We start from the raw sequence: 15,908 nt of genomic DNA on the forward strand, positions 1-15,908 counted from the left end.
TTTACTATACTATACTATACCATACTATACTATACTATACTATACTATATTATACTGTAATTTACTATACTATACTATAATTTACTATACTATACTAGACCATGCTACACTACACTATACTATACTATCCATGATTTCATCCAGTATTTTTAGACTCAACATATTTATATTTGACCACTTTTAGACACACACAAACACACACACACACACACACACACGCACGCACGCACACACACACACACACACACACACACACACACACACACACACACACACACACAGACAGAAGTGGAGAAGGCTTTAAAAGAGAAAGATCTTCATGTCGGGAAATCTAATGTACATAGAATATAACTGAGCTGTTAATCACCCGGCACACCCTCTGGCTCATTTTTCATACAGAGGCCAACAAATGCTGTTGTCAATCAGTCCGACGAGACGCACCTCCTTTCCAGTTGGGAGCGCACCGGGGCTTCGCATCTGGATTTTACGCGTCGGTCGGTCCACGCCTACAAGACTGCCCGCCTCCCCCGCTGCAACCCGCACACTCGGCTGTGGGCTTTTCACGGCGGAGACCTGTCGTCCTCTCCCCCTTTACAGCTTTTCCAGTTTGTCAGATCTCGGCTCTCTTTCCTTCAATGGCCGTCCGTGGCGTGATTTGCATTCAGCAGCGCAATAGTTAATGAGTGCCGGATGCGCCCTCACTCCAGCAGACCGCTACAGTACGAAGATGGCGTCGGAGGGAGCCAGCGGAGAGCAGCCTCCTCCGGTACAAACACTGGCAACCGCCGTGCTGGGAAGTGTCGACACGGTAAGACATGAGGCTATAGGAAGATATGAAAGCTACACGGGTGTTTTTATCGGTGTGGCATTGAAGTAGTCACAGTGTAAAGGGGGCGGAATGCAGTGCGCATCTATTTCTCACAGGCTCGTGAAGCAACAGCGGTGGCCAGCGGGATCCTCGCGACAATGTCTGGAGAAAAACAAGGGGTTCGTGTCGGTTTGGGGTGATAAATCACCCAGAAAGGCTCTAACAGGCTCTCAAATAGGCGGACAACACGTTTTCTTTTTAATTTCAGACATGATAGTGAATTCTTTTGTTCGCCCCTTGGCTGCTTTAAACATTCATCCCGCAGTTGAAATGTTATCCTGCGCCTGATCGAAGAGAAACCGTCGCTTGCTACACAGGTTGATATATATAACAGTAAATGAGTTAATACGCAGAGACTTAAAGCAACCTGTTTGGCTGGCTGCATGAGAGTTAAATCCTAAAATAGAAGATCTATCAAGGCCGGTGACAGATGTGTTCCCTGCCAAGGGTGAAAAATATTTCAGTCCACCTTTTTAAAATTTGTTTGCAAATGATTTTCTGTTATGACTCAGAGGTTCTTGAGGTTGGTCTGTGGAGCTGATTGTGGCATGAAAATGGTTCTTTTCTGAAGTGGCCCTGCACCAGTCAGTCCAGTATGAATCCTCACAGGCTCCCACAGCTCACCTTACAAAGCTGTGAGTCTTTCCACGGGTTATTCTGACTGTCAGACAAGACCAGCAAGTCAAGTCAGAGTGTTTTTTTTTTAAGAAGTATGTGATTGTTGTCCCTAACCTTTGTTGAGCTTCACCTGTTTACACACACCTAGTTGTGATTTCTCTCGCTTGCCCTTTCGCAGGTTGAAGCATATGTGGCAGGGCAGCGGCTCTCCACCCCTCTGTGCAAATTGATCAATCTGTTGGCCCTGGCTGGAGGGAGGTCATGAAGCCTTTTGCTTCCCTTTCGCTGGCTCCATGATGCAACCCGTCAGATTGCTGTTATCGACCTGACACCTAATGCAGAATGGGCAGTGATGCCTTTGCTGCTTAACTACGAACAGGCTTAGTTTTCGTCCTTGTCCTGTTATAATGAACTTAACCTTTGATTAATGCGGCTCCACATCCCATTAAATCACAAAAGCACGTCTTCAGATGTGAGATTGAAGAGGTAGGCCGGTGGAAATGTTGCCGGAATAGAAAGCAGCCACAGTCCCTGAGGTGGGTGGGTGGGTGGTAGTGTGGGTGTTGAGGTGGGGGTGGGTTTGAGTGGTGAAGAGATGGTGGGAGAAGAGCTGCGGGGGTGGATGGAGGGCAGAGGCAGCATGGTGGGGGGGTGGGTGGAGGCCTGGTTCACCAGACACCTTTCTAAATTGGTCTTAATTTCAGTGACTCAGCTGGCATAGCTGGGAGTACTGGGAGCGCGCTCAGAACTGCCTCGAGGCTACTTTACATTTAGCGTCGAGGCGAACAGGTGCTCCAGAGACATGGGAGCTGGGCAGCCTCCTCAGCTCTGTCTCACCCATCTCTCTGCCAGCACACTCCTCCTTCTCCATGCTCCAGCCAACGAAAAGGGGCTTCCGCCTCCAAGCCGGGCCCCCCCCTCCTCTCCCCCCACCACCATCATGCCTGCTGTGGTTAAATAAAGCACTTTGCTCTTTGCTTACCCCTGTCAGACTCTCTGTTGTTGGCCAGAGGTGGGGGAAGCTTCTTGTTTGTGAGGACTCTGGAGGACCGGCCCACATGGTCCAGAGAGGGGTCAGAGGTCAATGAGAGGCACTCTGTCAGTCACCTCCCACTCATTTACCATAATAAATGTTAGTGTGGCAGACAATGTGTCTACAACTTGTTCTGAAGTTAAAGGAAAGCAACTTGGGTTTTATTTTTACCAAGTGATGAGATCTGATAATGCGGCAACATTACTAAAAGAGTCCAACAAGACAAGACAAGCAGTCAAGGTGTAAGAAAAAAACCCTTCAGTTCACTTCAGATCTTTATTGTCCTACAAGAGGAAATTCTTTTTGCAGCAAGGGAACATAAAAACATATACACAATAAAAACAAACCAAGATAAGACGTCAATTAAAGTGTTGGTTCTATACATGCAGTTCAGACAAGGATGTATGTTAAAAGCAAAGAAAACAGCAACAAGGAGCATAAAGATAAAAATGACTTTCTGAACCATTTATTTGGAGGTGAAACTTAAAGTGAGCACCTGCTAAATGTTTATTTTTAATCTCTGCACAGAAAAACTTTACGCGCACAACTATGGCAACTACAGTAGGTCAAAGTTGAAGCAGAAAGTCGATCTGCAAAATAAAATAAAAGATGGTGCAATTGGATAGCAGTTTTCATGTCTGCCGTCTTTTCACCTCCAAATAAGTTTGGTAAAACTGGTCTCATATGACCACTTGAGTTCTTTGTCCTGTTAGACTCAATTAGAAATTCAGTTGATAAGTAAAAATGTTACCTTAACAGACAGGAATGATACCAAAACTACAAAATAAAGCCTAGATTGTAGAAAAAACTTAATTTCCCTCAAAATGTGACCGATTCAACCCCATCTTCAAACCTATCATCTATTGTGTAATGGAGGCCTTTGAACGGTCACCAGTTGTTATGTGGGATATGCTGCCATATTGGAAGAGTGCCATTAACATGAGTGGCTGTAATGTCATGGCTTCTTCCTCCTGACAACAACATTTCTGTGCTGTGATACAGGGGTTCAAATTACCTTGTAAACAAGTTGGTTAAAGGGCTAGTTCACCCAAATACCTCTAGTGGTATCTAACCATGCAGATATTTTGGGCTTTTCCAGGTTTTGAGATGTTTATCTCTGAGATTTCTGTCTCTAACCCAATACAACGGAGCTAAATGTGATTTTGTTAATCAGGTATTGCCCATGCTGTGGCTGATCCACATTAACCTCTTTTACTCCCTGAGGACGCGGGTGACATTATTGTCTTTCAGAGGCTGTAGTGGGCTCAGTTTTAAAGCTACTTATATAATGTGAAACTATCCAACCTACGGCATCCATTGGTACCATCCATGTCATGCTAGCTTGTCGGGAAGGGGGCTAAATAATGCGGCAATATTAGGCTAAATTTTGGCGAGGGAAAAACTGGCATGGCCATTTTCAAAGGGGTCCATCGACCTCTAACCTCAAGATATCTGAATGAAAATGGGTTCTATGGTTACCCACAAGTCTTCCCTTTACAGACATGCCCACTTTATGCTAATCCCATGCAGTTTTGGGCAAAAACCACACAGTTTTTTGCATGCAGTATAAACATGTTATTTTCGCCTATTCTAAAAATGGTGTATTTGAATATTTCTGCATACTGGGGTCCCTAAACAGTCTTGGAATTGCATAAAGTCGGTATGACTGGAAAGCTGAGACTCTTGTGGATTCAGTGAGACCAATTGTATTCATGTGTGATGATGTTAGTCTCCATAGTAGCCATTTCATTGTAGAGAGACCACTTTTTGAAATTTGACCTAGCTGTAAAAAATGACCTATTGTGACCTCTAGGATAATCACAGCCTCACAAAACTTTAAAACCACAAACTAGAGACCTCAGCATTAAGAAGATGTTTGGCTTTCCTAGGTTTATTGACAATAAGGGAGTTTCTGAGCAATTTCCAGAACAGAAGTGCTCGCTGTGTAATCGCTGAAAAATGCAATTCTTACAGAAATCTCCAAATGTCAAAAGTTTTTGATATCAAATCACAGCATGAATTTTTCTTTGGTGATCCTCAGGGTCTTGGTATTTTAATGTGGTTTTTTGGAGGGATTTTTGACCATTTTTCTATCAATTCTCGAGTGGTCAAAAATGGTTGAATGTGCACCAAATGCTATCAACCCAAAAATTGCTGCAACAACTTATGAAACATAATTGAGCATGGCAATGGCCATCATATACTTCCATCATAATGTTCTAAGCCCTTATACACTCTAAACTTTCAAAATTTGAATAGGTGCCTAACCAAAACACAATGTTCATTACAGATTTATTTCTAGAAAAACTTGACTCACAGTGCTGAACTGCATCTTAAATTAATCTTCAGGCCCCCAGCTTTCAGATGATGTATATCACTTCTATGTGACATATATTGTTGAACTGCTATCTCTTCCTAAGCATCCCATGTTCCCCCCAAAATGGATCTATGATGGGGGGGTTGGGAGTGAAAGAAGTTCAATACAGTTTCATCATCAATGTTTCATTCAGTCACAGTGGACTCAATTTGTAGTGCCACAGCAATCCCTGGCCTAATGTTACCTTACATTAAAATGATTTCAATTACATAGTGAGGTATGCATATTTTAAATTTTGGGAAAAGAGAGCGCTGGTATCTGATTGGTTCTCTGTCTCGACAGACACCCTGAGTTTAGGTATCTGAGAAAAAGTTGTCACCTGTCACTTACCTTTAGGGGTATGTGAGTAGATAGTTTTTGTTTTATTTGTCCAGGTTTTGAGACTTCCACCTACACCACAGTACAGCGGAGGTGAACAGAATTTTGTTTGTGGAGCTTACTTGAAAAAAATCATGTTCAAAAATTCACAGCAGCATGTCTGTCCAGAAACAGTGTCCTGTCCACAGACCTTGCAGTAAACTGTTTTTGATTTTTTCAATCGAAAAACTGGTGATAGTGTGAGACAGATATCTCAAAACCTGGACAATAAAATCTATCTGTGTAGCTAGATTCTATGAGATTCTATTAAATGAAAATGCATTTTTTATGGTCATTTTAAGCTCATCTGACCCTTCAGTTCATATTGATTTCCTCATCTTGGTGGCATTTTCGTCGTAACCATTGGTAACCCCTCAAAGGCGTCTATTTACAGGCTGTCATATCACACAGTTTTGTGCTTCAAGTAACAGGACACAAGATTGTGAGAAACTTACAGGCCTAAACAGGCTTTTGCCAGCAGAACACAGTGGAGGAACTTGCACAGAGTAAGCGGTTCCTCTCCCTTGTGGCTCAGAGTAAAATGACACAGGCCTTATTAAGTGGACCGGGGCTAACAGTGAGCCTCTGAATGCCAGCCAGGCTGCTCGTGCCCTTGGCGCACAGCACATGGCTCATGGAACAAATTAGTGTTCGCTTCCCTCACCTGCTCACTGTGCAGAAATGCCAGAGAGAAGGAGCCCTCTGCCCTCCACCCTCACTTCACAACCACCCGAGGCCCCGTGACAGGACAGCATGGCTCAGGGTTGCCGTCCATCAAGGCTCCCTGAGTCGTCCAATTCTCTGAGCGATGAAAATGCTGCCGGGAAAAAAGGGGGCTCAGGGATCGATTGGAAGGCTCGATGCGAATGAATCAATCCCTTGGAATCTCTTTGGCTTTTATTTCCAAGCTTGCCGTGATCACATCAGTATAAAAACGTGGTTTGACTAAACTGAAACATGTGATTGATGCAACACTTTCCAGCTCCTTGTTCTGAAAATAAAAAAAGGTCCATAAGAGTGAGCAGGCACCAGACCTAAAAACTGATTTCTTGATAAAACGTGATGTTTCAGCACCTGTCTCGAGAAAGCTTTTCTGGCTAAAACATCACATTTTAAGTGAAAGCACTGGCCTGTTCATTCATTTAGATTTATTACCTCTGTTCCAGTTGTTTGAGCATGAACTTTTCCCCCTTATGGTGAAATAAACAATGTCACAGGAGCGTGTAAAGGACACAGAGAAGGCAGCAGCTTGTTGAAAGCTCAGACTGGCCTGTTCGGAGTCATATTTTGTGCTTGTTGGTTGAGAGAGACCTCTGGAGACGTGTGTAGATCCTTGATGAAATGGAATAATCTTGGCTGAGGTTGAGATGTAGTTTTGTAAATCAGGCCCAAATGGCTGGTTGACAACTAGACGTCACCAGAATGAGTAGGTAGCAATCAGCCTGATGTGCTTCAGTGCCTAAGAAGCTCTTCACTTCCTCCATTTGCCTCTTTGGTTATAAAGGTTTTATTGAACAAATAGCCTGATGTAAAGCTTCCAGATATTGGGAATGCAGCTGTGCCTCCAGAAGGCTTTCTCAGCAGATGGCTGCAGTAAGTCGCCAACACAGTAATTGGAAATTCTTCTGTCACTGAGATCCAGTGTTATCTTTTGGCCTCTCTATGTGAAGTTACTTCATTTCTGTAGTTGTCCAGCCAAGAATGTCACTAATTTTTCTCACTGAGGTTTTGCTTTGAATGAGTACAATGCCATTCAAGGGCCCTTAACACAACAATTTGACACTGTGCTGTTGTAATGTTTAGGGATGTGATCTGGAAAACACAGGGAAATTGCTGTCTCCCTCTTCTTCTCCTTTTGTCTCCTTCTCTTAAGACATTTTAGATAATTATTTGATTATCCCCCAAAAATTATGACTTGATGAAAAATCCTCTTGATTTATTGTTGAATTTTACATCTTAACTCTAGAAAGGCCATGCTTCTGTCACAAAAGTAAATTCACTTGACAGAATGGCCTCTTCCTGAGTATTACATTATCATAATATATATCAGGGCTGCAACTAACAAATATTTTCATTATTGATTCCCTTCGCCATTTCCATTGCCCAAGGTGACATCTTCAAAATGCATTATTTGTCTGAATAACAGTCCCAAACCCAAATCTTCAATTTACAAAGATATAAAACTAATTCTCACATTGAGAAGCTGGAACCAGAGATTGTTTGGTATGTTTTCTTGAAAAATGACTTAAATTATCCATCAGTTATCATTAATCAACAAATCATTTAATCTCTACTGTGTATATATAGTATATTATTTATTATTATGACTACTGATGAATTAACATGCAAAAAGCATGTTGATGCTATAGCTTATCCTGATTGAGTGAATTCTCACTGAAAACCTACTTTTGGGGCATTAAAACTGTAATAATGCAACCTTTTTATTCTCTGATCTTAAGTTTCTATATAAAAGCTTTACACAACCCTGCCAGCTATAGAAGCTAGTTTAAAAAATACATAAGTGTTAAATGGAACAAGCCCTTGTAATGGAATGGGTCTACCCAGAAATTAATGATTTAAATAGAATTAAATCAAGTTTGGAAGTAGTGCGCCAGGTAATACTGAAAAACAAATGTTGTTTTTAAATGAGCAAAATCCTGAAAGGAAATGGTTATATTTCTTAAGTTCACACCTCTTTTGGATTTGAGCAAACCCCCCAAATAAACAGTAATTTTGTGGTTTTAATGAACACTAACTGTTTGTGTATCACAGACGAAGTGATTCACAGTCAGGAATAATAAGAAAGTTTGAGATGACATTGACTTGACCTAAAACAAGTCCTGCCTTCTTCCTATGAACCCACTAGACCGAGGCAACACATGGCCGTTTTTGCTTTTTAAAAGTGGACCAGAAAAAGCTTTTAATTGACATGAGGGGAAGCATGAAGTGGTCTGGTCACTCCCAATTATAGTCATCTCCACCCGTAAGCCCTGCGGTCACCACTGACCATGTTGGTGTTTAATGACCTAGCTAGATGTAATTAGAACTTAATAGCTTTGAGGCAGAACGAGACATCTAGCCTAATTTGAGGGCTGCACTTAATGAGACCAGTTGGACACTGGGAGTTAGTGGTGCCTTTGTCATGTAAGCAACTTTTTTTTAAATTCTGGTGGAGTTCACATGAAGTTGGCGCCATCTTAGATGAGTGTCATACAATATAATTTTTTTGGTTTTGATCTTTTTACCAGTTGCAGCTGCATAATACAGCATAACCTTTTCCACCATCGGTAACATTGTAGGTAGGTAGGAGTCCAAAGTCCGAATGATTTGTGTAATGCTGAAAGCTGTACATGTTACTTGGGATTTGGCTCAAAAAAACATTGTTGATGATAATTCAAGGAACTGTGAGCATATGTATATATACATGCTAACGCTAGCATGATTGTGAAAACAACTTGGTGGGTATTGAAGAAGTATTAAGGTTTAATATTTGTGTTTGTGTTGATTGCATGATTGTGACATGTTTTTGTCCTGTGTTACAGAAATGTGAGTTCAACATGGATAACCTGAGCAAGCCAGAGCTGCTCACCTTGCTGAGTATCATGGAGGGAGAGCTGGAGGCCCGAGACCTGGTCATAGAGGCCCTGAGGGTGAGTCCAGACGACACGCTCTGTACTTCTTAGCTAAAACACTGCTGTTGTCGGGTTAAATTGAACACAGTCTATTCAGAGCAGATTGACTTTGTGCACAGTCTTGAGATGAGACGATTAGCTGTAATTATGACCCAGAATTGAGTTTGTGTCACTTGGTTTAATGACCAATAAATGTGATGAATTCTTCCAAATGAATGCGATATCACAAAATCTGAATTGGTGGCGTTATCCCAGAAATATGCAGAACACTTGTGTGACCGTGATGACAGACTCTGTCCCACTGTTTCTTTCTTTCCTTTGTAATTACCCACAGATAAGCAGCCTCTCTAATTGCCTTCGTTGAAAAGGAACTGGCTGAGCGACTGGTTAGCACTTTGTTTTCTTGTTTTCCTGAAAGGCCAGTGTGCTCAAATCCGTGTGTCCACCCAGCACCATCCACTCAACTAGCAGCGATTAAACAGATGATTGAAGTTGCTGGTTCTGGCTCCTGTTGTTCCTCAGTAACCATTGATAACCAATTAGGTGGATGCTGCTTGAGTTAAGGGTGTAATCGATTTTATTTGCCAGTGGAAATCTGAACCTGGAAAACAAGGGACATCTCATAAATTATTTATTTAGTGAACTTTGAGGATGCCAAGTTAGTCTTTTCAGTTAGCCACTTCAGTAGGTAGCCTACCTGCCCAGGGTGAGAAATGAACTTTTTAAAATGTGAACACCTACCAGCTACTGACAGATAAATGTTCAGTTTCACCACCATTCAATAGTAAATCATTATTTTGTCTCTGAAATCTACCAGCCACTTTCATATTTTACCAGCATTTGGCTGGTGGTTGGTGCTAATTTCTCACCCTGCTCTGTTTTAAAATATAATTGGATGGTAAAATGGTTATTTGGGGGAATTCCCAGCCACACTATCCAGTGCACACACACAAAAAAGATATACAAGTTCACTCTTTGTTGCCTTTTCAGATTACACCTTGATTTTTGTTTCTAAATGTTTTGACAATTTGGATCTGTTTCAGAGATTTGAAGGCAATTTGCAGCACATTTTGTGTCCTACACCAAAACCACTAGATGTTTTCAATCAGCAATCTTGCAGCAAACTTGTAAAATCAATAAAAATAATTGAAGCAGTGGTCACACATCTCCACAGCTGGTGGACAAGCAAACCAGAACATGTGGTGTTTGAACCAAACTATAAAACCTGTAATGAGTGTTGAGCTAAGCAGCTTACTGTCAGCAGTTGGTCTACCTGCTATTATACTGTAGTCTGCTCTCTGCAGTATGTTCTGCACTTCATTTGAATGGTATGAAATAAGGGATAAGGTTGAGAGGTTGTGAGGTTCAGTGTTTCCAAGGCCTGAACATTTACTGTCCTTGGTGATTGAAGTGAAGTTGATATATGTGTGTGTGTGTGTGTTTTATACAGCCCGTGTAATAGCTGTACGATGAAGGCAGGGATGAGTTTAAATGGATGACATTGATCTGTGGTTACTGAATACTGATGTTGCGCAGATGATGACTCTGTGTGATGTCCCAGCAGCCGAGGAAACAACCTGTCTCGCCCTGACATTGCAGGTCACCTCGTTCTCCGCTGGGGCAGGAATACCGAGTTATTTCTGAACAAACCCTTGCATGTCCCTCTTTGGCTTTGCAGCTTTGTATTTAGGTCAGAATCTGCGCCTCAGTTTGTCCACGCCCTACTTTAAGGCTTTTTTTAATAGGCTCTTAATGTGCAACTCATTCACTACACTTTAAGCTTCAAGGCTTGTAGGTGATGCTCTGAAACAATACATAGAGCTTCAATGCTTTGCTCTGTTGCTTTGCTCCAAACACCATGCACATGTTGCGGGGATCGAACCAGTGACCTTTTGGCTGTGCTGCAGCTTTTCATAGCCGTCCCTGTTGCTATTGTGTTTTTTCACTGTTGGCCAGCTGTTCAGCTGACAGACATTTTGTTCAGTTTCCGTGATATTGAGCCTATTGTATGGCTTTACGGTCACTGACCTTGCTGATATTGAACAGCGCTCAATGACTCCTTACCTCGCTCGACACCACAGCATCGGCTTCAGACAGTAATTTGAATCTTTTTACTTTCCCTCTCACTTGTTTGCATCACCTCCCTCTTCATTTTTCATTCAGGTCCATATTTCGTGCATCGTCTTACATTTCTACGGTCTCCTTTTCTTTGAATTTAGGACAGTCTGTGCCCCAGTGTCACCTTTTCTCTGTCCCTTTGTGTTTCTGTTATTGGCTGTTTCCACCGCCACTTCACCCATATTTTCTGCTGGCATTAAGAGTCCCTGCAGGCCCCCTCTCCCCTGTGGGTGGATATCGTATCCAGGTTTCAATGAAATAAGCCTCCTCTCTGCTGCCCTGACGGCTCTCACAAAACACAATGAGCCTGTTTGTTCTGTCGCAGATAAGCCTCATCCGAGAGACAGACAGAGGCAGACAGAGGGAGAGACAGAGAGGAACAGAGATTGAAGAAGCGGGGAAAGAAAAAAAAAATCAGTGGAAGGAGTTAAGAAAGATGTGTCTACAATGAGAGGCCCAGATCGTCAGTTTGGATCTGAGTGAAGGTGATAGAGGATGGATGAGATGCAAAAGCGAGGGTGAAAAATTGAGGCCTGATATCGTCTCTGACAAAGCAGGACAGTGTGACAGAGAGGATTAAGCCAACTGCCCCCATCCACTCGCTTTCCAGTTCTCTCTCGAACCCCCCTAAATAGCTAGAAGAAAAGCATCATCTGGCAACCAGCTGAAGGGCTATCAATGTCACCGCGCAGTGATGTCCCTTTTTTAAAATCATACCACAAATCAAGCTAACCAGCCTCATTAGTCAGCATTTCCAAAGCACCTTACACTGGCACAGTTACACAAAGGTACACGCAGAACTGAGCACTCTGTCCTTGCAGTTTTAGTTCAAGTCCTTTTAGCTCTGTAGGACCAACAATTCCCCCGCCGGACCACTTAACTGCCCCAACCCCAAAAGCTTGGACCAAATTTCCATTGCTTGGCACATCTACAACGATTGTTTGTGGCGTTTGGGTGTTATTAAGAAGCTTTGGTCCTGCAGATTAATTAGCGTGTGGCTAAAGCTGGCTGAGCTGCCGTATCAGGTTTCATCCTGGAGAAAAGAAAGGAGGCCGTAAGCAGATTAGCCAAACAACAGCGATATCACATGATTACCGTGGTTGACGGCTACACAAGTCACCCATTATTTTGCGCCAAGAGCTTTTCAAAGGGCATTTGGAGACTCCATCTTTACCCATTTCTCAGAGCAGGAAACAAACTGTTTTATTTGTATTGACAGGCCAGAGCCGCAAAGCTCATTTCCAAAATGATGTAGCTGCTTTCACTGTTTTATCAACTGAGTACATTTTGGCTGAGTAGCTGCCTGAGTCAAAGTGGATAAGCTCACCAGCCAAAAGTAAAATTAAGTGATTGGCCAATGGCCATTGGCAATTTCCTGCTAATACAAAGAATAGTTTTACAAAAACACTGCGTGTAAAGACTCTTCAGTGTTGGTGATGTTGTAGAGAGAATGGGACACAGAAAATCTGAAGGTCATTAAAACTATTTTTAATGTCCTTGATATTTCAAAGACTTTCTGCCATTTCCACACTGGTAAAAAGTGAATGTTTGACTAGATGACTGTTAATTGCCAGAGAGAACAAAACCTGACAAAGTAATATTCACTCTCCTGTTAGCTCTGGTTTGGTCTCCACCAACTCCTAATTTAAATTATATTTGGATCTTTAGCTGCCAGATGTTTAAATTTCTTTACCAGATAGTCATTTATTTTCATTTTCTGTTTTTTCAATGCTGAGCAGTTAGCGGTTTCATTGCCTGATCTGGCATGCTTGAATTCAACCATGTAGTCTGTGTGCAGCTAGAGAACCGTCACAATAAGCTAACAGAAAGCTCAGGCTGTAAACGAGATGAGGCTGTACCCAAATGAGAACTTTTCAAGTTGATGTTGTGTCAGCAGTCTAGGCTGAAAATTCGCCTTTAGGAAGGGAGTAGTTATTTCACTTCTCCACCCAGTTGCATTACAATCCATATTGGTCATAGGTCAGTGGTAACATACTAGTGCTCCACATAGCGCTTCTCCTATGTGGCTGCTGACAGAGCTGTTAGCCGATGAGTCACACAGGACGGCAGTAGAGGACGTTTTGCCAACGTCTGGCTCAAAAGTAGTTTAGCTGACTTTGCTAACCTTCAGTATCAGAGCTGAGAGCGTCGGAGCAGAAAGGAGCCAGACTACTCTTTGTTTCCGTCGTCCTTCTCTGTTTTCATCACAGTTAGTTTTTGGTCAAAACTTGGTTTGTATTTGCAGTTTTGAAATATGCAATGATTTGACTGACAAAATGAGAATGGACTTGAGGACCTCTGGCCATCACATTTGGGGGGCAGCCCTACTAAGAGATGCAAAAAGCTGCGTATAGCCATTTTATTCAATGTTAACATAAAAAATATAATTTAAAGGACCAATATGTAAGATTTAGTAACATCTAGCGGAACAGAATTGGAAGAAATGGAATATAATATTCATAAATGTTTTAATTAATGTATAATCCCATGAAAATAAGAATTGTTGTGTTTTCGTTACCTTAAAAATGAGCCCTTTATATCTACATAGAGAGCGGGTCCTCTTCCGCGGAGGCTGCCATGTTGCACCGCCATGTTTCTACAGTAGCCCAGACTGGCCAAACCAAGTACTGGTTCTAGAGAGGACCTTTCATGTTTGGCAGCCACCGTAGGTTCTCTTAAACGCTTGGAAGGGGAGGGTGAGGGGAGGTGTATTCATTTGGTTGCAATCTGCAACCTCACTGCTAGATGCCTCTAAATCTAACACACTGGTCCTTTAATACAGGATTAACTAATGGTCTCTTAATAATACCGAAACATTGCAAGTAGCTGCTTCCAAATTTAATGATGTGGATACAACAAGGCACAAACATTGCCAGATCAGTAATTCCTTTTATAAATAATTGAATAAAACTTCACATACACTCATTAATTGTACTCTAAACCAACCATGATAACTGTTTGGACATTTTGTCAAACTGTTTCTAACTGTTGGGCAGTTATGTGCTGTGAGCTTTGGTCTCAGTGGGAGAGAGAGGGATCGTACAGAAGGAGGTGTCCAGATTGGATGTCTGTGCTTTTGTGAAAATGACTTGATGGGATGATTTCACTGGCAAGAAATGATCACTGGATGGAAAATGGAAACCCATTTTAGTGACCAGGCAATAAAACTAGCAGTGGATAAGCACTAGATCAGCTTGATGAGTAGTGCCTTAGTAATTGTAGCACTTTATTTACCTCCAAATTTGTATGGAACCTTTTAAAACTCAGCCTTTTCTAAAGTTTCTTTCCAATTCCTCTTAAAGTTTAAATGTCTGTAAAGCACTGCCTTGTGAATAAATTATGACTATATATAAATCCATTTGCTTTTGTTGTAACATGAGGTGGCATTTGAGTAAGAAACTAGCAATGCAAGGGTTGGTAATACCATTCCCAAAGCAGCTCCCATGCTTATCAAGTGCTTCCACTCTATAAAATAACCATTTCCAACCGAATGAGTGCTGTTCTTGAGGTGGATTGGGGTAACCATCCCTACAGACAGTGGTGTTTGGGAATCCAGATGGGCGGTCTGCTTTTTCTGCCCACCAGCATCTGGCCGTATGCGGACAGGCCTCCTCGGGAGGTCATGTGATCTGCCATATGACTAAGAGAGCCCATGGAGCTGCTGTCAGCACTGGGCTCATACATGCTTAGCACAACACAACACATGCCCCGAGCCATCAGGCTTTCTCCAGCGTCACGTTATCTCCGACCATCTAGCTATTTAAGGCATGCCCTGTTGCTGGGCTTTTCCAGCTCTTCCCCCCACTCCCTACACATACACTCAGCAATGTTTGTCTTCCTCTATATCGCTGTTCATCTCTTTTTGTTCCTGTAAAATCTTTTTATTTTGCACATCCTGCTTTCTTTATGCGTTGCTGCCCGTCCCTTACTGCTTCTTTGTTTCTATCTCTGTTTTTATCTCTTTGGACAGACAGTGTGGCATTACTCATCGTTACTGTCTTTCTTGTAGTCTCTCTCCTTGCACATAAATCTTTGAATTTGTGTCTTTTCTCTCGCTGTATCTCTCTCCCTCACTCTCCGGGCTGCACAGCTAATCCGAAATATATTAAAAAATCACAGTGCACTCCCTGAACCACAAAAAGCTGCAACTTCTTTTTTTTTTTCTCCCCCTGATAGAAAGCTTCCCCAACGAGTTCAATTGTGTGTTGTGCAAAATGTATGACCCTACAAATCATTTTATTCAAACCAAACAAAATACTGAGCAATATTATCATCTTCACCACCTGACCCATCTCCTTTTAGGTTGGTTTTCTAGATATAGGAAATTAAATTGGGTAGAGAAACCCCTTCAAACACAGGAAAGCACAGGAAATATTTACCTTTTAAACATTTTGGTTGAAAAGCCTATACAAAGAGAACATAATTATCAATATCTGTCAACAGTTACAGCCAGAATATATGCAAATTTAATTTATAATAATAAAAACACAATTAGGACATTAATGACAACCTGTGTGCATGTTTGTTTGTCTGTATCTTCTTCTTTCTCCTCCTTCTTTTCCCTCTTTTCTATGGTCTAAAACCAGGTTTACACTTCTTGGGTTAACCCCCTCTCTCCAGATACTCACACAAGCCAATCAGCATCTTGCTCTGATTGGTCAGCTGCCTAGCAACCAGACCCCCCCAACCCGGACCCTCCTTCACAGGCTTCCAAGCTCATGTTTCACTGCCACCCACTGACATGCCACTCAGGAATGAGGCAAAAAAGACTCAGTGAGTCAATCTTACTCTCCAGCCACTCCCCCCCGCATCCCATTCCTCCATTTTTGAGAAAATGGTACGACCCGTTAGTGGCTGTCTTTGGAGAGCTCCTTCTTTTTTTCTTTCTTTCTTTTTTTTGGGGGG

At 42.1% G+C, this 15,908-nt stretch overlaps 1 protein-coding gene across 2 annotated transcripts in view; it reads left to right on the top strand.

Moving 5' to 3' along the window:
* The first annotated feature begins 279 nt into the window (after positions 1-279).
* Positions 280-15,908, top strand: part of cttnbp2 (cortactin binding protein 2) — a 100,891-nt gene continuing 85,262 nt past the window's right edge. Inside the window, exons 1-2 of one of the 2 annotated variants that reach the window (XM_042411309.1) lie at positions 280-808; positions 8,796-8,903. In XM_042411309.1, the coding sequence (XP_042267243.1) occupies positions 680-808; positions 8,796-8,903 (237 nt within the window). In that variant the 5' untranslated portion in view covers positions 280-679. Of the gene's footprint in view, positions 809-8,517; positions 8,553-8,795; positions 8,904-15,908 lie in introns of those variants that run through there. The other variant, XM_042411310.1, reaches the window with a different exon arrangement.

This window comes from Thunnus maccoyii, chromosome 5 (genome assembly GCF_910596095.1).
Source record: "Thunnus maccoyii chromosome 5, fThuMac1.1, whole genome shotgun sequence".
Classification (NCBI taxonomy): Eukaryota; Metazoa; Chordata; class Actinopteri; order Scombriformes; family Scombridae; genus Thunnus; species Thunnus maccoyii.